This window comes from Lepidothrix coronata, unplaced genomic scaffold, assembly GCF_001604755.1.
Source record: "Lepidothrix coronata isolate B3197 unplaced genomic scaffold, Lepidothrix_coronata-1.0 Scaffold183, whole genome shotgun sequence".
Taxonomy (NCBI): Eukaryota; Metazoa; Chordata; class Aves; order Passeriformes; family Pipridae; genus Lepidothrix; species Lepidothrix coronata.
Window position 1 is genome coordinate 1288154 of NW_016690363.1, and position 415 is coordinate 1288568.

Genomic DNA, 415 nt, shown 5'->3' on the forward strand with positions numbered 1-415 from the left:
CCTCCATCGCTCCCCGCGCACCCCCCCCCCGGCCGCGCACCCCCGGGCTCACCGAGCAGCAGCAGGACGAGGAGGAGGAGAGGCAGGCAGGACGCCGTGTCCCCGCGGTGCCCCATGCTGGCGAGGGCTGCGCGGCGCCTCTCCCTGCGCTCGGGCGGGACCGCGGGCGCGGCGCGCTGGGCTCGCCCGGGGAGGAGGCAGCGCTCCTGGGCCGGCCGCTCGCTCGCTGCCCTGCGAGCGCACGGAGCCGCCCGCCCGCCCCGACCGGCCGCGCCGCGCGGCGCAGCCAACCACAGAGACAAACTTTGCCCAGCGCCCGCCCCCGCCCGCAGGTAGCGGGGGCGGCCCGGCCGGCCCGGCCCCCTCCCCTTAAAGGGGAGGGCGGAGAGCGGGGCCCGCCGAGCCCCGGGTCGGC

General features: G+C 81.4%; 1 protein-coding gene across 3 annotated transcripts in view; it reads right to left on the reverse strand.

The window, feature by feature from the left end:
* Positions 1–136, reverse strand: part of PTGFRN (prostaglandin F2 receptor inhibitor) — a 66736-nt gene extending 66600 nt beyond the window's left edge. For all 3 annotated transcript variants that reach the window (XM_017830805.1, XM_017830806.1, XM_017830804.1), the window contains exon 1: positions 53–136. In XM_017830805.1, coding sequence (XP_017686294.1) covers positions 53–116 — 64 coding nt within the window. In that variant the 5' untranslated portion in view covers positions 117–136. The remainder of the gene's footprint in view (positions 1–52) is intronic.
* Positions 137–415: the final 279 nt, after the last annotated feature.